At 42.8% G+C, this 16,608-nt stretch overlaps 1 protein-coding gene across 1 annotated transcript; it reads left to right on the forward strand.

The window, feature by feature from the left end:
* Positions 1-211: 211 nt before the first annotated feature.
* Positions 212-16,178, forward strand: LOC142596515 (hsp90 co-chaperone Cdc37-like 1). Its single transcript, XM_075725658.1, has 7 exons — positions 212-313; positions 11,356-11,637; positions 12,394-12,487; positions 13,652-13,767; positions 14,071-14,193; positions 15,116-15,274; positions 16,080-16,178. The coding sequence occupies exons 1-7, from the start codon at positions 212-214 to the stop codon at positions 16,176-16,178; spliced, it is 975 nt and encodes a 324-aa protein (XP_075581773.1).
* The last annotated feature ends 430 nt before the right edge of the window (positions 16,179-16,608 follow it).

The following is a 16,608-nucleotide window of genomic DNA, read 5'->3' on the forward strand; positions in this document are numbered from 1 at the left end:
GCTCGGAAGAGGCAGGGCCGGCTCTACCCACGTGACCTGGACCAGTGGCAGGGTAACATGCAGGGCGAGGGAGAGGAAATAAGCCTTACATCTGCCGTTGGAGGTACTGTGTCGTGTCATTTCCGGGGAAGCTTGTAACCACCTCAAGCAACAGGAATATCCGGTTCAGGGTTGGGGAGGCTCAGTCGGTATTGTGTAGTTTGTGGTGAGAATGGCGTTGTGGTCTTCTTCCTTTCAGGGTCTTGGTTCGGTTGAGGAGGATGAGGAACGGGAATTGACTCTCACCTCTATCCAGCGCCTGTCAGAAACGCAGGTACATCTCTCCCCATACCGCTTGTCGTGCCGTTTTCTTGTTCTGCTGAGTTTGTACGGGGCTCCGTGTGCTCCTTCCTTCCTCTGGTGGGGGTGGGGGTTTTCGGCCGCACGTGCCAGTGGTGTGGGTTTCCGTTGCTCGACCGAACCTTAGGTGGAAGCACGCGTGACTCCGACCGCTGGGGCTTTCTACGTTGCCGGTGCCTGCACCTGCAGGGCTCGTGCTGGTTTCAGCTCTCCGAGTTCTCGGGGAAGGGCTTTTGACTATCAGTTTACAGAATCAATTTACAGAGAGCCGGATCTGTTTTGGGCTCATACACGTGTACTGTTTTGCACTGTGTGGTGTAAAATATAAAATGAAACCACTGAAGAGGTGCAAAGATGTGAGTCTGAGAAGTGATTAAACTTTTTTTTTTTTCTCCTTAAATAATCACTGAGTCTGGTGGATTGGGGGTGGGGGTGTAAACAGGCATGCATAAGTGCATGCTTATCCTGGATCTGTTTAGCTATTATGGATGTGTCAGAAAGGACTTGTGTAGTAATGCTATAGGTAATATTGGAATTTGTCACCAGCCCACTGTCACAGGCAAAACAGTCTCAACTTGGGGAATTTTATTTCATTTAATTTATTGCTAACTGATACAAACTCAATTAAGGATTCAGGTATTGAGGGGAAAAAAGCCCCACAATTAAACAAATAGGGAAACACCTTTTCTCCCCCCTTCCCCAGGTTCAACTTCAATCAAATGCCTCCCTGCTTCCTAGTCTCAGCTTCCCTTGTTTTTGCTGGGTTATGATCTGGTGACAGGTGGCACAAGGGAGGTTGGGGTCATCTGCATAATGGTTTCTTTCTGCAGCTCCTTGCTGCTTACTCATTTTCTTTCACCACTCCTTGCTTCTTACTTGTTTTCCTCTGCTCTAGCATGGGTTCCTCTATGGGTTGTAGGCCCTTTGAGAGCATCATGGCTTAACCACAGGACGCAGTCCCTTCGGGGCATAGCTGCTCTGGTGTGGAGTAATTTCTTTCAAGACTGCATCTCCAGCTGGTACCTACATTGTCTCCTTCCATTTCTCCTGCCACTAGCAGCTGCCACTCTTTCTTAAATATGTTTGAGCAGAGGCACCAGATGTGCCAAGTTGTGGCATGCAATGGATTGTTTACATCATTTTCAGAGCTGTCTGGAACTGGCTATAACTGGCACATGTGGCCTCTTCCTGCACAGGTCACCCCTGCAGCCCCCTGCTACCAAAACCCTTTACTTTATGCCAAATACATTCCACCCTTTACCTCTGTGAAACACATATTTAAGAACTGTTTGAGCATACATCCATTATAAACTCTACTTTCAACATCATCACAATTTTAATATACATACATTACAGACTCTACATACACTACATGCAGCAAATTACTGCTGCTTGCAGCAAATTACTTGGGTTGCCAAGGGAATGACAACTGGGTCTATCTGAGTACATGCAACACCACTGGGGTCAGTAGAGAGTGCTGTAGTTGGTTCTCTCCTGTGCAAACCACACTTCTTCCTATTCAAAAAACCCAAAGCTTTCCTGTCCCATCTGTCCATCTGCAGTGGTTAAGAAAGTCAATCCTGAGGATGGCAGGGGCAGCAGGTAGGGGGTACCAATCCTGTCTATTCAAACTGAGGCTCCCTTCCACTAGAGCTAGGCATGTCTCTCCTCCAGTTGTTCCATGAATCACTGCTACACAATGAGGACAATAAGGTGCACTCAGTGCCAGTATCCACTAGGGCACCATATTCTTGAGGCAAAGGGGTGCTTGGCCACCCTTCCTAGATAGCCCAATAAATTCAGTTATCCCCATCCCCTGCCAGGCCAGCGCTGTCCGCCATCCCATCCGTGCCCCCCCCCCCCCCACCCCCCCCGCAGTAAATTCAAATCAGTTGTCAGAACAGTATGTGGTCCAGAGATGGGGGTAGGAGAAGGCAATGGTTTACCTGAACTCTGACCTCTCCCCTGTTCTTGCAATTCCTTAGCTCACAGTGCTAGATCTCTAAAGGGCCTTCCATCCTGCTCTGTCATATTCTCTTCCTTTTTTTTTGACAACATCCATAAGTCCCAGCCATATAGGAGGGGGGTATGCAGAATTCCTATTCTTTCCTGATGTTTTTCCCGAGGTTAACCATACTACTGGATCCTCAGTATTATCCTTGGCCATGCTGCTAATTTTGCACTGTTCTTCTGGCATGTTCCCTTGAGGATGGTTGTCGTGGTTTAACCCCACTCAGCAACTAAGCACCACACAGCCGCTCACTCACCCTCCCCCCCACAGTAGGATGGGGGAGAGAATTGGGAAAAGACAAAAGTAAAACCTGTGGGCTGAGATAAAGGCAGTTTAATAGGACAGCAGATGAAGAGAAAGGTAATAATAATGATAAGAATATACAAAGCAAGTGATGCACAGTGCAATTGCTTACCACCCGCTGACCAATGCCCAGCCAGTTCCCAAGCAGCGATCACTGCTCCCTGGCCAACTCCCCCCCAGTTTATATACTGAGCATGATGTCATATGGTATGGAATACCCCTTTGGCCAGTATGGGTCAACTATTCTGGCTGTGCCCCCTCCCAGCTTCTTGTGCACCTGGCAGAGCCTGGGAAGCTGAAAAGTCTTTGACTAGCATAAGCAGTACTTAGCAACAACTAAAACATCAGCATGTTATCAGCATTCTTCTCCTACTAAATCCAAAACACATCACTATGCCTGCTACTAGGAAGAAAATTAACTCTATCCCAGCTGAAACCAGGAGAATGGTGCATATAGGTTACTCCTTGATCAACAAGGCATCCCACCAGGTTGTCAGGTGATACCAGAGGGGTGTTAGTAACTGTGTCTAACTATCAGAGCTTTTGGGCCATGGTGTCAGTGATGACCACCTTTTCAGGGTCCCTCCCTTCTCGCCTGTAAATACACTCCAGCAGCCCAAGCAACTGCAATTGATTACTCCCTTCTTCCCAGGCCCTCCATGGGGTTATTTCATTTGCAGAATCAGGCCGCTGCTCAGCATATCCCTCCATCAGCTGACCTCAAAGCCCTCCTCCTTTGCACAGGGCTGTGTTTGCAAGTGGCACGGGCCCCAAACTCCCCAGAGCTCTGCTCACTTGAGCTATTGGCTGTATCCCAGCAGCTGTCATTTCTCAGCACTATCATAGCCACTGCAGGAGCATCTCCCTGGGGTGGCAGCTGTAGGTGTCCTGCATTTCTATAATTTCACTCTGAGTAAAGGACTGCTGAGTGCTCACGCTCTGGGGAGCAATGCTCCCATTTCCATAGGTCTGCTTAAACACTGTAACTTTCAAAGTCACTCCAATGCCAGGCCGTGCCAGGTCTGAGTGTTGCCTGTATTCTCCACCAATACTTTCATAAGCAAAACAGTCTCGACTCAGGGAATTTTACTTCATATAATTTATTGCCAGTTGACGCAAACTTAATTACTGATTCAGTATTGAAGGAAGAAAACATAAACCATTAAACACTTAAGGAAACATTTGTCCTCTCCCTTCCCGAGACTCAGCTTCAGTCAAACGCCTTTCCTCCCTTCTTCCAAGTCTCAACTTCCCTTGTTTTTGTCAGGTTACCCTCAGTCCCTAACAATTCCTTCGATGCGGTGACAGGTAGCACAGAAGGTTGGGGTTGTCGTGTAATAGTTTCTTTCTACTGTTCCTTGCTTCTTACTCTGGGTTCTTCCATGGGCTGCAGTCCCTTTGGGAATCATAGAATTATAGAATGCTTTGGGTTGGAAGGGACCTTTAGAGGTCATCTAGCCCAACCCCCCTGCAGTGAGCAGGGACAGCTTTAACTAGATCAGGTTGCTCAGAGCCCCATCCAACCTGACCTTGAATGTTGCCAGGGATGGGGCCTCCACTACCTCTCTGGGCAACCTGTTCCAGTGCTTGACCACCCTCACTGTAAAAAAAATTCTTTCTTATGTCTAGTCTAAATCTATTCTTCTTTAGTTTAAATCCATTACTCCTTGTCCTGTCACAACAGGCCTTGCTAAAAAGATTCTCCCCATCCTTCCTGTAGGCCCCCTTTAAGTATTGGAAGGCCGCAATAAGGTCTCCCCGCAGCCTTCTCTTCTCCAGGCTGAACAACCCCAACTCTCTCAGCCTGGCCTCATAGGAGAGGTGCTCCAGCCCTCGGATCATTTTGGTGGCCCTCTTCTGGACCCACTCCAACAGCTCCATGTCCTTCTTGTGCTGAGGGCCCCAGAGCTTGACGCAGTACTCCAGGTGGGGTCTCACCAGAGCAGAGTAGAGAGGCAGAATCACCTCCCTCGACCTGCTGGCCGCGCTTCTTTTGATGCAGCCCAGGATTCGGTTGGCTTTCTGGGCTGCAAGCGCACATTGCCGGCTCATGTCCAGCTTTTCATCTACCAGTACCCCCAAGTCCTTCTCCGCAGGGCTGCTCTCAATCCCTTCATCCCCCAGCCTGTATTGATATCGGGGGTTGCCCCGTCCCAGGTGCAGGACCTTGCACTTGGCCTTGCTGAACCTCATGAGGTTCACACAGGCCCACCTCTCCAGCTTGTCCAGGTCCCTTTGGATGACATCTCGTCCTCCTGGCGTGTCAACTGCACCACTCAGCTTGGTGTCATCTGCAAACTTGCTGAGGGTGCACTCGATCCCACTGTCTATGTCATTGATGAAGATGTTAAATAGCACCGGTCCCAGTATGGACTCCTGAGGGACCCCACTTGTCACCGGTCAGGTGACACCGGCAGGAATGTGCCTGCTCTGGCATGGAGCACCTTCTTCCAAGGGTGCACCTCCAGCCATGTCCCCAGCAATGTCTTTTTCCATGTGTCCCATCCATTTTTCTTCCTCCAGCAGCTGCTGCTGCTCACCTCTTAAATATGCTTGAGCAGAGATGCCATGTGCTTCTCTGACTGGCTGAAGTTTTGGCATGCGATGGGTTGTTTACATCAGTTTCAGAGCTGGTTGGAACCGGCTGTGACTGGCACAAGGCAGTTCATGGCCTCCTCCTATATAGGTCACCCCGCAACCCACTACTACTGAAACCCTGCAATTTATACCTAATACACCCACAGTAACAGTTGAGCATTTTACAAGAGCTGGAGTGTAGGAGTTACTCAAACATTCTCATGATTGAAAAATAAACACTGATACAGTGCATTTCTCTATAGGTGAGAAATCTTCTCTAAATAACTAAATTATAGTCATAGAACAAACTAGGTTGGAAGGGATGTTCGGAGGTCTCAAGTCCAACCCCCTGCTCAAAGCAGGTTGCTCAGGGCCTTGTTCAGCTGAGTTCTGAATATCTCCACAGATAGTTTTCACAGCTTCTCTGGGCCCCTGTTCCAGGGTTTGACCACCCTCCTGGAAAAAAAATGGAATTGCCCTTGTTGCAGCTTGTGTCCATTGCCTCTCATCCTGTTCCTGTGCACCTCTGAGAAGAGTCTGACTCTATCTTCTCCACATTCTCCTATTAAGTAGTTGTTGACAACAATAAGATTCCTCTTGAGTCTTCTCTTGTGAAGGCTGAACAAACCCAGCTCTCAGCCTCTCTTCATGTCACATGCTCCAGGCCATGACCATATTAGTAGGCCTCTGCTGGACCTGTTCTAGTATGTCAATGTCTGTCTAGTACTGGGGAACCCCGAAGTGGACACAGCACTTCATGTGTGGTCTCATAACTGCTCAACAGAGGGGAAGGATCCCTTTCCTGGAACTGATGGTTGCACTCTTGCTAATACAGCCCAGGATGCAGTTGGCCTTCCATGCTGTAAGGGCACACTGCTGCCTCATGTTCAACTTGTCCACCAGGACCCCCAGGTCCTTTTCTGCAAAGCTGCTTCATAGCCAGTCAGCTTCCAGCCTGTACTGTTGCATGGGGTTATTCCAGATGCAGGACTTGGCGTTTGCCCTAGTTGAACTTCATGGGGTCCCTCTCAGCTCATTTCTTCAGCCTATCCAGGTACCTATAAATAGTAGACTGGCCCTTCAGCATATTGACCGCTCCTTCCAATTTGGTATAATCCATAAGCTTGTTGTGTGCACTCCATCCCATTCTCTAGCTTCTTAATAAAGATGTTATACAGTATCAACCCCTGAGGGATGCCACTGGAAATCAACCAATGGTTGGACTTTATGCCACTAATTATCACCTTGTGAGCCTGGCAGTCATTTGCTACAAAAGCCAGGGTCTAAAGGAACACAGAGGATAGCCAATGAATGATGGGCAGGGAGAATGACCACTGAAAGAATGGATATGGAGAGTGATCGACAAATTATGGATAGGAAGAATACTGTGGGATTAATGGACGGGGAGAATGGCCAACGAATAATGAACATGAAGAATAGATTCTGACATATAGGTAGGGTAATACTTGAACAGTATGGAGAGCCTTTCAGTATAATTGCTATACCTGCAGATGTGTCTAGAGCCTTTTCTTACCCCTATACCTTTTGCCAGCACTATGTACTGTTTAAATATTTTTAATTTAATTTAGAACTGGTGAAAGACCATGCGACTTCTGTGTATTGCAGAACTGGAATGCAAATCTCACAACTCTCTTCCCTCAGTGTGGCTCAGTTAAGTTCAATAGAGTCAGGTGAGACAATTCTATCTCTAGTAATTTCTTGGTCTTTTTGGCTCAAGTTGTTGGTTAGGAAACTAGCCATGGCCCAGGTGGAGTTTTTAAATTAATATTGGCCCAGACAACGGTTGCTCTCTAATTTGATAGAGTCCTCTCCAAACAGCTGATAGATAGGAATTACTTGCTGCTGCTGCTGCTCTAAGATTAGATCCAAATTTATTATATAGAGGAAAACAGTTCTCTATTCCTTTACTATGTTTGTCTTGGCTACAACTGTGCAAAACACTGTATGTTTGTCACAGCTACAAGTTTTGGGTATATTTGTACAATAGTCAAATGTATGAATGCAGCATGTGACAAAATGTTGAACTGGTCTCAAATCAACTTGAGTGTTTTAACGTGCTAGTAGTGGCTTTCCCCAGTAGATGTACAGGGAATCCTGGGACCAGAGGATATACTTCCACAAGTAGCTCCCATTCAATGGCTTCACTACTACTGGTAGCCAAGCAAGTTAAACTGGAGCTAGGTATGTCTACATTTGTTACAAGCACACCTCCAGGTGCGATGCAGGCAAGGGCCAAGAGCCCCAGTCTTTTTCATCTTGACAAACTCACTTATGAGCCAGACCCCTTTACAGTTTTTACTAAAATGTGGCTCTGTAGATGTCCAATACATGGTAGTAGGAAAACTTTTATACTGACTGTACCCATTTTTTATTAGGAAAAAAAAAAGGATTTTTGCTGAAAATAATATGACCTAAATTCTTTTTATGTGTTTGTATACTTAATTTTCCCAAAGCCAGAATATGATCTCTCATAATTCCCCCATAATACATCAAAGAATACTGTAGATTGGAAGGGACCTCTGGAGACAGATGTTGACCTGCTGGATGCACCTACTTCTAGCTGTGCCTTCCCCCCCCCCCCCCCCCCTTCACTGGAAGGATCAAGGAGAACACCACTTGAGCCCCATGCCTTTTGCCCTTGTCCCCAGAGCTCTGTAGGCACTCTTGATACATTCAAGGTCATCCCTTGCAGTGTCACTGCTGCCCACATGGATGAGCAGCAAGAGGTAATAGTCCAAGGGCTGGACAAGCCTCAGCAGTTTCTCTGCAGCATCCTGTATTTGATCCCCCATCAAGCAACAAATCTCCTGAGACAGCATGTCTGATCAGCAGATAGGTGCCTCTATCCCCAACAGAAGGGAATCTCCAACCACTGTCACCTGCTGCTTTCTCTTGGTGCTGTGATTTTGTTCAGGCTCAGCTGTCTCTGAAGCTTTCCTTAACACAGTTTGTTACCTTCTTACCTCTTACTAGGGTGTCCTGGTTTCAGCTGGGATAGAGTTAGTTTTCTTCCTAGTAGCTGGTGTAGTGCTGTGTTTTGGATTTAGAATAAGAATGTTGATAACATGCTGATGTTTTTAGTTGTTGCTGAGTACTGCTTACACTAGTCAAGGACTTTTCAGCTTCCCATGCTCTGCCAGGTGCACAAGAAGCTGGGAGGGGGCACAGCCAGGATAGTTGACCCAAACTGACCAAAGGGCTATTCCATACCATATGACATCATGCTCAGTATATAAACTGGGGGGAGTTGGCCGGGGAGCAGCGATCGCTGCTCGGGAACTGTCTGGGTATCAGTTGGCAGGTGGTGAGCAATTGCATTGTACATCACTTGCTTTCTATATTATTATTATCATCATCATTATTATATTGTTATTATTACTACTACTATTTTACTTTATATTGTTTCAGTTATTAAACTGTTCTTATCTCAACCCAGGAATGTTTCTCACTCTTACTCCTCCAATTCTCTCCCCCATCCCATCAGGGTAGGGGGAGTGAGCGAGCGGCTGCGTGGTGCTTAGTTGCTGGCTGGGGTTAAACCACGACATAGGGTACTGTATGTATTCTGTAAATTCAGATCTGTTGTCAGAGAAAGACCCTTTCTTACGTTGCCAGGAGTCCGAAGCTTACTTTTTTCCCAGTCTTAGGAGTATCCATCCAGCACTCATTTGAACATTGCCTGTAGCTGTCCCTCTTTCTGTATAGCTATAAATAGCATAAGTAGGTCATTAGGAAGACTGCATTGATTATAAGAAGTTGTAATTTTTTTCCAAATTGCAAGTAGTCAATTGTTCTTTAAAAAGATATTTGCTGTGATTCTGAAACAAATTTGGCATGAGGGCTTTGATTAATTTGCATTTAAGTTTCCTCCAGATAAGCTCTCACAACTTACACTGTCCTTTCTATCCCTCTACCAAAGATGGTCACCATCAGTAACTTCAGAATATTGCACTGGAAGACTGAGAAGCTAATACACACTGACATTTTATTTCTCACTTCTGGTGGGAGCACAGGACAGATCATAGAATCATAGAACAGCCCAGGTTGGAAGGGACCTTGAAAGATCATGTGGTCCAACCTATCGTGGGAAAGGGAGCCTAGATGAGATTATCTAGCACCCTGTCCTATCGTATCTTGAAAACCTCCAGTGATGGGGACTCTGCCACGTCCCTGGGGAGGTTGTTCCAGTGATTGTTCTCACTGTAAAAAAATTTCTTTTTTATATCGAGATGAAACCTCTCCCAGTGTAACTTGTACCCATTGCCCCTTGTCTCATCCATGTGGCTCCTTGTGAAGAGAGAGCCTCTGTCCTCTTTGTAGCCTGTAGATGGTTTAGAGAAAGAAAAAATTCTTAAATTGCTGAGTTTCTAGTGTACATCTGTAGGCAATATAAATACTGTGGTTTAATAAATCACTTCACTCTCCTAGCTGTTAGTGACCCTCTCAATATATTGGGTAGAAGGAAAGGGATGCTTATGTTGTGCCTCAACTAATTCATAGCTTAAATTCCGCTTTCACTGATAGTCCAGGCTAAGATGCTAGGACATGCATTGAGTAATTGTATTGGGTTTACGTGGCAAGGTTTTGGTAACAGGGGGGCTGCAGGAGTGGCCTCTGTGAGAAGAGAACAGGGGCTGCCCTCATGTCAGACAGAGCTGGTTCCAGCCAGCTCCAAAATGGACCCACTGCAGGCCAAAGCTGAGCCAATCAGCAAAGCTGGTGGCACCTCTGTGAAAACATATTTAAGAAAGGGCAAAAAAATACTGTGTAGCAGTTGTGAGAGAGAGGAGTGAGGAAAAAATGTGAGAGAAACAACCCTGAAGACATCAAGGTCAGAGAAGAAAGGAGGAGGTGTTCCAGGCACCAGAGCAGAGATTCCCCTGCAGCCTGTGGAGAAGACCATGGTGTGAAGCAGGTTGTACCCCAGCAACCCATGGAGAGGACCGCATGCCAGAGCAGGTATTCCCTGCAGCTCGTGGAGAGGACCATGCTGGAGCACATATCCACACTGCAGCCCATGGAGGACACTGCACTGGAGCAGGTGGATGTGCCCTGAAGGAATTTGCAGCCGGTGGAGAGCCCACGCTGGAGCAGGGTCCTGGCAGGAGCTGCAGCTCGTGGGGGACCCACGTTTGAGTAGTCTTTTCCTGAAGGACTGTACCCCATGGAACAGAACCATACTGGAGCAGTTCTTGAAGAAATGCAGCCTGTGGGAAGGACCCCACGCTGGAGCAGGGGAAAAGTGTGAGGAAGAAGGAGCGCCAGAGAGGTACTGTTACAAACAGACCACAACCCTCATTCCCCATCCCCCCAGCACCTCAGCTCAGGACAGAAGAGTCAGGAACGAAGGAGTGAAGTTGACCTTGGGAAGAAGGGGGGGGGGTGGGGTGTGTTTTCAGTTTTGTCTTTGTTTCTCACTATCCTACTCTATTTTTAATTGGCAATAAATTAAATTGATCTTCCCCAAGTTGAGTCTGTTTTGCCCATGATGGTAATTGGTGAGCGATCTTCCTGTCTTTATCTTGACCCATGAGCTTTTTTTCCATCTTATTTCCTTCCCCTGTCCTGCTGAGGAGGGGGAGTGAGAGAGCGGCTTGGTGGGCACCTGGCAGCCAGCCAAGGTCAACCCACCACAGTAATATTAATCCATGCTGGAAGGTAGGTAGTAATAGTTACTCTATTATTATGATTTGACATCATAAAGCAGATGCTTTCTTCACAGAAGTATGTCTTACAAGTATTCTGCTATTTTAGCTATTAATTTTGCTGAATAAAGATAGCCAGAGGGGAGTGAGGAAAATCCTTTCATCTACAAAAGAATTTTATGATATGCAGTCTGGAGATTGTATTAATGGTGGCAATACTTGATCCATGATTCTGTAAATATCTTTCAATTAAGTTTAGAAAGTTTGAAGTAGAAGTTTCCTTTAAAAATCATCTAGCTGCATAGTATCATATTTAGTCACTGTTCTGAATATAATATTGCTTTTAAGATGCCTTCCACCTCAGTGTTCTATTTGGGAGTCAAAGCCTTCTGTTTCTATATGCTTCATAAATTCTATCAGGTTTCCTGCCATAAACAGCATGTTTTGTTTTCCACACAGACCTATGGTCAAGGGATTGAATTAATCTGTCAAAAACAAAAAGAGTTTGTGAAGAGCTCTGTGGAATCCAAATGGAATCTAGCAGAAGCCCAGCAGAAACTTGGTAGTTTAGCACTGCATAATTCAGAATCCACGGATCAGGAGTATGCCAAAGCACAGACTGAAGCTTCAGAACTGAGACAGAGAGAGGAAGAGTGGAGAAGAAAAGAAGCAGCGCTAATACAGAGGGAAAGACAGAATCTGTGGAATACAGATTCTTTTAGTAAGGAGGTATTTAATAAGGTATGACATGTATAGATGTGTATGAAAACAATTATAAGCCTTTTTTATTCCATTTCTCATTTTGAGTGTTTTCTATATCTAGTATAGTGCTTATTGTAATGTGTTGAATGTTTTTCTTTCTTATTTTGCCCTATTAAAGGGGACATGTTGCACTGATATCACAAATGTGTATGACACTTCTTTAATTAAGAATCAGAACTTATATTTGTCCCTTATAGCAACTGTTGCCAAAACCAAGGATGAGCAGTAGTTCTTCACATGAAGTTTGCTTCCGTTATGCCAAATTCTCACATCTGAAACATGCATGGTTTGCCTCTAATAACGTGAATTTCTTAATACAGATTATTTTAGCACAAACTGTCTTCGTAGTAAATGCCAGTTTTGTTTTCAGCACTTAAATATGAACTCTTAATGCATAGTTTTTCATAATTCCACTGAGTTAGCTTCATCAGGGCTAGATGGTGTAGATGTTTCTCTTTGTTTATAGATCAGTAAGCTCCTACTAGTGCATAGAACTTTGAGATAGATTATTGCTCAGAAGAAGAATATGATAAGGCATTTTTCACTCTATTATTAATTAGACGAGCTGTGTTTTGGTAAATAACCTTCTTGGGTACGTTAAGTGTATACATATGTGTTTGCTGGGCTATGCTTAAAACTAGAACATTGCCCTTTAAATAGTAATGAATTAAAATAATCCCATAGTTCAAAAAAGGTATATGTGGAGATTCTATGATAGTTTTTTCTCCTCTTTAGAGTTTTATTAGTCAATATAAAAGAAAAGAAGTAGAAGATGAAGATATATCTAAATCATTTATACAGAAGCATGAACAAAAGATTAGATACTTTGGTAAGTATGTTGCTTCCAACATTTTGCAGTTTAACCTCCTGTAGAATTTGTGTAGGTCTATTTCTTTTTTCATTATTATTATTATTGTACAAAATGGATGCTAACAAATGAAACATCTGGCAAGGAGAGTATCTAGATTCTTGTTTCTCAGGATAGGAGATGTGGCTTCGTAACAAATAACCATTTCAAAGTAAAGGAAACTGTAAATCACAGAAACCTGTTGGTTCCTATGATCAATGAGAACTTGTTGAGTCAACATAGAACTGAAAAGGTTTTTCAAGTCATGAAAATTAAAATTCTAGCAACTTTTTCTGCTGTTCCATGGGAAATGATAGGGGCATTAATGGAGATGCAATTCCTGCATGTAAAAGTGCCTGGGACTGTCTGTACCTGCCTCCTATAAATAGCTGGGGTTTTGCTGTGTGTTCATGAGGGGGATGAATGATAAAAGGTAAATATCTGCAAAACAGCTGTTAAGACTATGTAGAGATGGAACCGATCTTTTATATAGATATATTTATATGAGTGATAGAAGGGTAAAACTTTGTATCTAATACTGGCAAACAGTAAAATATCACTAATATGTATATTAGGGCAATTAACTCATGTGAAGGACAATGGGGGGGAACTTGGTTATAAAAATAGCTTTGTATTTCCTAAAACCTAGCAAACCATGTCAGAAGCGTATTCATTTTAGACTATGATTATGCTTTCATTTCTATTTGTCTTACTTGCAAGCACTTAAAGAACTTTTCTGTCAAAATCACTGAATGTAAATCTCCATCAACTTAGTTATACTATCAAATTCTTAACAAATAGGTATAGATACTGCTTTGTTACAGTGTGTGAAAACCATTTACAGTTAACCTGTTTTTAACACTGCCAGAGATACAATAAAAATAAGATCTTAACAGTAGCAGCTAATTATATTTCAGTATCTTTACAGTCCAAGCATACCTTACTGGTAATGCTCTTTCAGCATTGGGAGGTGTTTTAAGAACAACAAAAAAATTGAGTTCAGTTTTATTTGCATGCTGTTCTTTTGAGGTAACAATGAAGTGTGAAGGAGATTGTAGTAGTATGTAAATTTGAATAATATCTTCACTGCATTAAATCACATCTCCATACTGAATGTGTTAATTCATGTTGGTTTTTTTTAATCAGGTATGCTTGGCAGATGGGATGACAGTCAAAGATTTTTGTCTGACCACCCATATCTTGTATGTGAAGAAACAGCTAAATATCTCATCTTATGGTGTTTTCATCTAGAAGCTGAACAGGTACTAGGAAGACCTTTAAACTGCTTAAAAGTATGCAGTTTCCCACTACAGAAAAGCTGTCTAAACTGATGAGCCCTTTAATTACTCTTCTCCCTGTCTTCCCATGACCATGTTATCTTATTGAAGGAAGCCTCCAAAACACATTACTACATTAGATCTAGTCTCAGATAATTAACAGTCCCTTTGCTTCTGTCAGCATCAGTTCTTTTCTCTTTAGGAGTCAAATGCAAACATGTTGCTGAATTTTAGATAGAGTTATACTTTTAAAGATATTTTCTGTAGTTACATAATTTCTCTTTTCAGAAAAGAGCTCTGATGGAACAAATAGCACACCAAGCAGTTGTGATGCAGTTTATTATAGAAATGGCCAGAAGTTGTAATGTGGATCCAAGAGGCTGTTTTCGTCTATTTTTCCAAAAAGCCAAAGTAAGTCAGAATTTGTATAACATTGAGAGAAACTCTTGATACCTTTGCAAGGGATCAGTGTTCTGAAGGAGCTTTCTTCCTGACAGTTGGAGGTTAAATATGTTACTGACTGAATCAAGCTTATGGGAAAGTGTTTTGTTGGCAGTTCATTCTAGGATGAATGCTTTGTGTAATTCTGATCTTGAGAATGGAAGTTCCATGGATTCTTGTTAGGCCAGAGGGAAAGCAGAACATAGCATGGGAACTACAGGAATGTGGAATAGTGAACTACCACCTAAATTACAGCAGCAAACATGAATGTGTCCGAGTGTCCTATTTTGCTTATCATAATGCCTCTCTATGCAGTTCATGGCAGGGCCCAATTTGGAGTCAGTTTCTCTTTAGTCAGTCACAGTTAGCTCTGGAATGCTGAGAGAGGGAGAGGGAGAGAGACGTGAGAATACTGAAGCTGCAGTTTGCAGGTTGTATATTAAGTTATACAAGACTGAAGAATCAAGTCATATTGATCTTAATGCTGCCTTAAGGACTTAAGTTGACACCCACTTTGATTCATGCTTTGCTTCTGAATTGAGTGCTGCCATGAATACCTTTTCTCTTAAGGGTATTGGCTTCTGAGATGGAATAAAGGAAGGGTTAAAATTATATTTGTTTTGTTCTTACACGTTCTCAGATGAATGAATAACTCAGTTCCTGTATTCATCAAATGCTAAAGTCTCTCTTTAAAACAAAACAAATAAACAAAAACGAGCATACCTGAATCTTCTTTTTAAGCTGACTGGTACTAATATTGACTTGTCCAAACCATTATCCTTCAGTGAGTATAATATGCATTACTGCAGGACTTCTTTTTAGCAGTATGTATGCTTACAACTAGAAGTAAATCTGGCTGAGATGAAAAAATATTTCACTCTTCTCTTTACAGGCAGGGGAAGAAGGCTATTTGGAAGCTTTTCAAACTGAGCTTGAAGCATTCAAATCAAGAGTGAGAATCTGTTCAGAGTCTCAAGGCTTTCAAGCTATGTCAGTACAGAATCCCAGTTTCTATACTGGTATTGTAGAAGGACTGGAGTCTTTGTCACAGGTAGGCTTTTTATTTCCAGAAATGAATATAGCAACTCCATTAGGAATAGATTTTTGCTACACTCTTGAGAAGATGTACTTTTTGAGATCTAGGAATAGGCCTCTCTATACTTGGAGCACTGTCAGTTCTAACGTGCACTATTATCAATATTCAAGAGAGGTTGTTTCTCAAAGCTCTCACAATTTATAGTGTCAAAAGGCATATGTTAGTTCAGTGCCCTTGAATAATTGTGCTAAATGAAAAACTGCATCATTAACCTGTTCAGGTACTAGAATTAAATATACTTTGTATCACAGAAGGTGAAATGAGTTTTCAACTGAAAATGACTAATCCCATTGATGGAAACATACATGTAGTCAAGTCTAAGGAAAATTTATACTGTGTTACGATATTCTGCCCTTGGTTTTATCTTTATCTTGGAACACTGGGGTCTTTGGTTTCAGTGTTAGTGATGATCACATCTTGGGCTGAAGAGAAAATTTTAAAGGCTTTTAAAAGCTGGATGTTGGGGAAGGAGACACAATTTAAAGTACTTTGAAATAAATTTGGTCAAGGTACCTGTTTGGTAAGATCTGGTAACTGAACCCTAAGTAAACGCACAATAAGATGATAGTATGCTAGCTAAATTTAAAGAAGCTTCTTGACATTCACATTATGATAATACTGTCTAGATTGGGTTTTTTTTTAAGAAATTATATTTTATTACGAACTTATCTTAAGACAGACAAAATAGCGAGCTTGACTTAGTTCTCTGTAAGCGTATGTATGTATTGAGATTAAGCTTTCGATTCTTCATTTGTTGCAGAATGCAAATGACCTACAAGGTTGCATAAACAGAAGTGTCTGCAATTTAAACTCAATGCTACAAAAAGATGAAGAACCCAAAATGATGGACACAGTATAGCACTGTTAAGACTGAGGCAAAGTACTTTTTTTTTTTTTTTATTACAAAGAAAAGAATGTGGCTATTTTCTTGACACATTTTTATGGGTACTGCACTTTATTTTTGGTGCTTTGAGGGGGAGAATTTGGAGGGAGGGTAATCCTGAAATACTTGTAATAATGCTTGAAAATGTGCTGCTAGGTTTTTGGTTGTTTTTGAAGAATGGGGTTCTCATTGCCAAACATGAAACTGGATGTGTTTTATGCTACTAAATTTGCCTTTCATGATTTTAGGAATTAAAATATGAAAAACAAATTGCATAAATACAATGTTTACAATAAGTGATAGATTTCTAGTGGAATCTGCTACTGTTATTAGATATGGGTATGTCTTATTCTATGAATATTGGAGATCACAATTATACTCCTGCTATATTGCTGGTATAGCTCTT

The sequence above is a fragment of the Pelecanus crispus genome, chromosome W, assembly GCF_030463565.1.
Source record: "Pelecanus crispus isolate bPelCri1 chromosome W, bPelCri1.pri, whole genome shotgun sequence".
In the NCBI taxonomy this organism is placed as follows: Eukaryota; Metazoa; Chordata; class Aves; order Pelecaniformes; family Pelecanidae; genus Pelecanus; species Pelecanus crispus.